General features: G+C 31.4%; 1 protein-coding gene across 5 annotated transcripts in view; it reads right to left on the reverse strand.

The window, feature by feature from the left end:
* The window catches only part of WDR7 (WD repeat domain 7), a 293,007-nt gene that overhangs the window by 244,319 nt on the left and 46,255 nt on the right, over positions 1–2,433 (reverse strand). For 2 of the 5 annotated variants that reach the window (XM_011361111.2, XM_023531155.1), the window contains exons 11-12: positions 1,491–1,632; positions 656–904 (exon numbers count right to left, since the gene is read on the reverse strand). In XM_011361111.2, coding sequence (XP_011359413.1) covers positions 656–904; positions 1,491–1,632 — 391 coding nt within the window. The remainder of the gene's footprint in view (positions 1–655; positions 905–1,490; positions 1,633–2,433) is intronic. The other 3 variants (XM_011361110.2, XM_011361108.2, XM_023531156.1) reach the window with 2 other exon arrangements.

The raw sequence follows: 2,433 nt of genomic DNA on the forward strand, positions 1-2,433 counted from the left end.
AAATTGCTACAAATTTTATCTTAGAAAAGGCTTCTAACTTTACATTCTAGAGCTGCTCTGTTCAATACAGTAGCTACCAGCCACGTGAGACCACTGAGCATTTGAAATGTGGTTAGTCCAGATTCATATGTACTGTAAATGTCAGATACACATGAGATTTCAAAGACTTAGTACAAAAAATAATAATGCTAAATGTTTCAGTGGGATAAAAACAGTTTTGCTATATTGGATTAAATAAGATATAATGTTAAAATTAATTTTACCTGCTTCATTTTTACTTTTTTAATGTAGCTATTAGAAATTACATGTTGTTACGTATATCTATTTCCACTGAACAACACTTTTAAAAGATTATCAGTACTATTGACAATATGGTGATTATTTAGTAAGCCAATAGAGATGATAATAATAAATGGAACTTTTAACATATCAAAGAGATAAAATCGGATACTTCTCTATTCACAGTCATTAATGGCATTTATTCTCAGAATAGGCACTGTTTTATTATCTGCACACTAAATTCTACCAGCTACATAGCATGCTAACAACTATACTGATTCACTGCGTTTGTTAAAAAAAGAGAGTGCCAACATTGTCAGTATCAAGGTTACAGAGTTCTCAAAACACTTTAGAAACTGGTAGGTCTTCAGTATACCTCTTCGGAGCATGTGTTCCCCCTGAAGCAGCTGAACTATGGCTGTCTGCGTGGCAGGCACAATGATGATGCTACCGTCCTCACGGCCACAGACAAGTCGTCCATGTGCTGGTATGTACACACTCGCAGTTACTTTAAGAGGTTCATTACTACTGGGGATCACACTCAGCTGATCGATAATTCCAGCGGGACAAGGATTCAGCTTATCAAATGCCTCTTGCAAACTAACAGAAGTTGTCATTTCCAACCCTGTGGAGGTTTTATTTTGTACAAAAGAAAAATATTTGTGCACATTAAAAAATTAAAAATATTAAAATAAGCATGTTTATGGTTGATTCAGTAATATACCAAAGAATAATAACTATTACCAACCATAATTAGAAGAAGAAAATGACATATGCACATTATGAATTTGTTATTCAGTGGTTAGTATTTAGGTTGTTAAATTAAAAGAATTAAGAAATGGTTGCACATGATTTACTATTACCCCCTTTTTTATTAAATTTATTGGGGCGACATTGGTTAATAAAATAATACAGGTTTTAAGTGTACGATGAATACATCATCTGTACATTGCTCTGTGTGTTCCGCACCCAAAGTCAAATCTCCTGTCACCATATATTTGATCCCCTTCACCCTTATCTACTTCCCCCTTCCCTCTTTCTCTCTGGTAACCATTTAAACTGTTGTCTGTGTCTATATGTTTTTGGTTGCTTGTTTGTTTGTCTTGTTCATTTGTTGCTTTCAGTTTTATATCCCACATATGAGTAAAATCCTATTGTTCTTAACTTTTTCTGTCCAAATAAGTCAGACAGAAAAAGTTGAGTATTATTACCTTCTTTACCTTCCTGTTTATCGGGTGTGTCTGAAATGTTCCAAATATTCAATCTTCCAGAAGAATCTCCCTGAATTAATAGTTTATGGAAGTATTCTCTGCATCCATAGAAGAACCGAGTAACAGGAGGGCAAATTAACAACTGAAAAAAAAATTGTTCAAATATCTTTAGCTATCTTTTTAATCAAAATAGTTCACCCATTAACATTTTTACAAATAAGGATGTTAAATACTTTGCTTCAATACTAGAGTAAAAAAAAAAAAAAGAGTTGATAGCATGAGTATTCAGCAATATTTTAATATAATTTTGTAGTGTTAATGTACATGTCAAGTAATATTCAAATCCATTATATCACAAGCATTCAAAGAAATGAAAATTATATTTATACTCTTTTTACAGAATTAGCATATTTTTTGCTGTTTTATAAAAACTGATTACTTACAATAATGAATTTAATTTACTGTTATTACATAATTAATATAAAGATATATCACTCTCTACAAAAAAGAAAGATCTCCACTTAAAAGGTCAAAAAGGGAAAAATGGCTAATTCTAGACTTTTGCCCGCTCCTGACTGGTCACTAGGAACAGCAGCAAAATTAAACTACCAAGCTCGTGCAACTGGAGGACTTTCATCTTTAAAAAAAAAAATTTTTTTTTAAATGAGTAATAATATAACATTTTGCTTAGTCACATTTACATAGTCAATTTGACCTAGCCTGATCTGTGAGCTATAAACTATTAGGAGCAAAAACCATTCATTAGGGTCTTCTATATATTTTTATTTTTAAAACAAATTATTTTTCTACTTAAGACTTTGTGCCTTCAGTGAGATCACGTACTTGAAAATTTTAAACAGCGGTGGCATCCTAAAATTAAATTTTAGAATATTTTTTCAAAGATACTTGATTATTAAAACATAAAATCTTATCCTGAAAAACA

Source organism: Pteropus vampyrus, unplaced genomic scaffold (assembly GCF_000151845.1).
Source record: "Pteropus vampyrus isolate Shadow unplaced genomic scaffold, Pvam_2.0 Scaffold62, whole genome shotgun sequence".
NCBI lineage: Eukaryota > Metazoa > Chordata > Mammalia > Chiroptera > Pteropodidae > Pteropus > Pteropus vampyrus.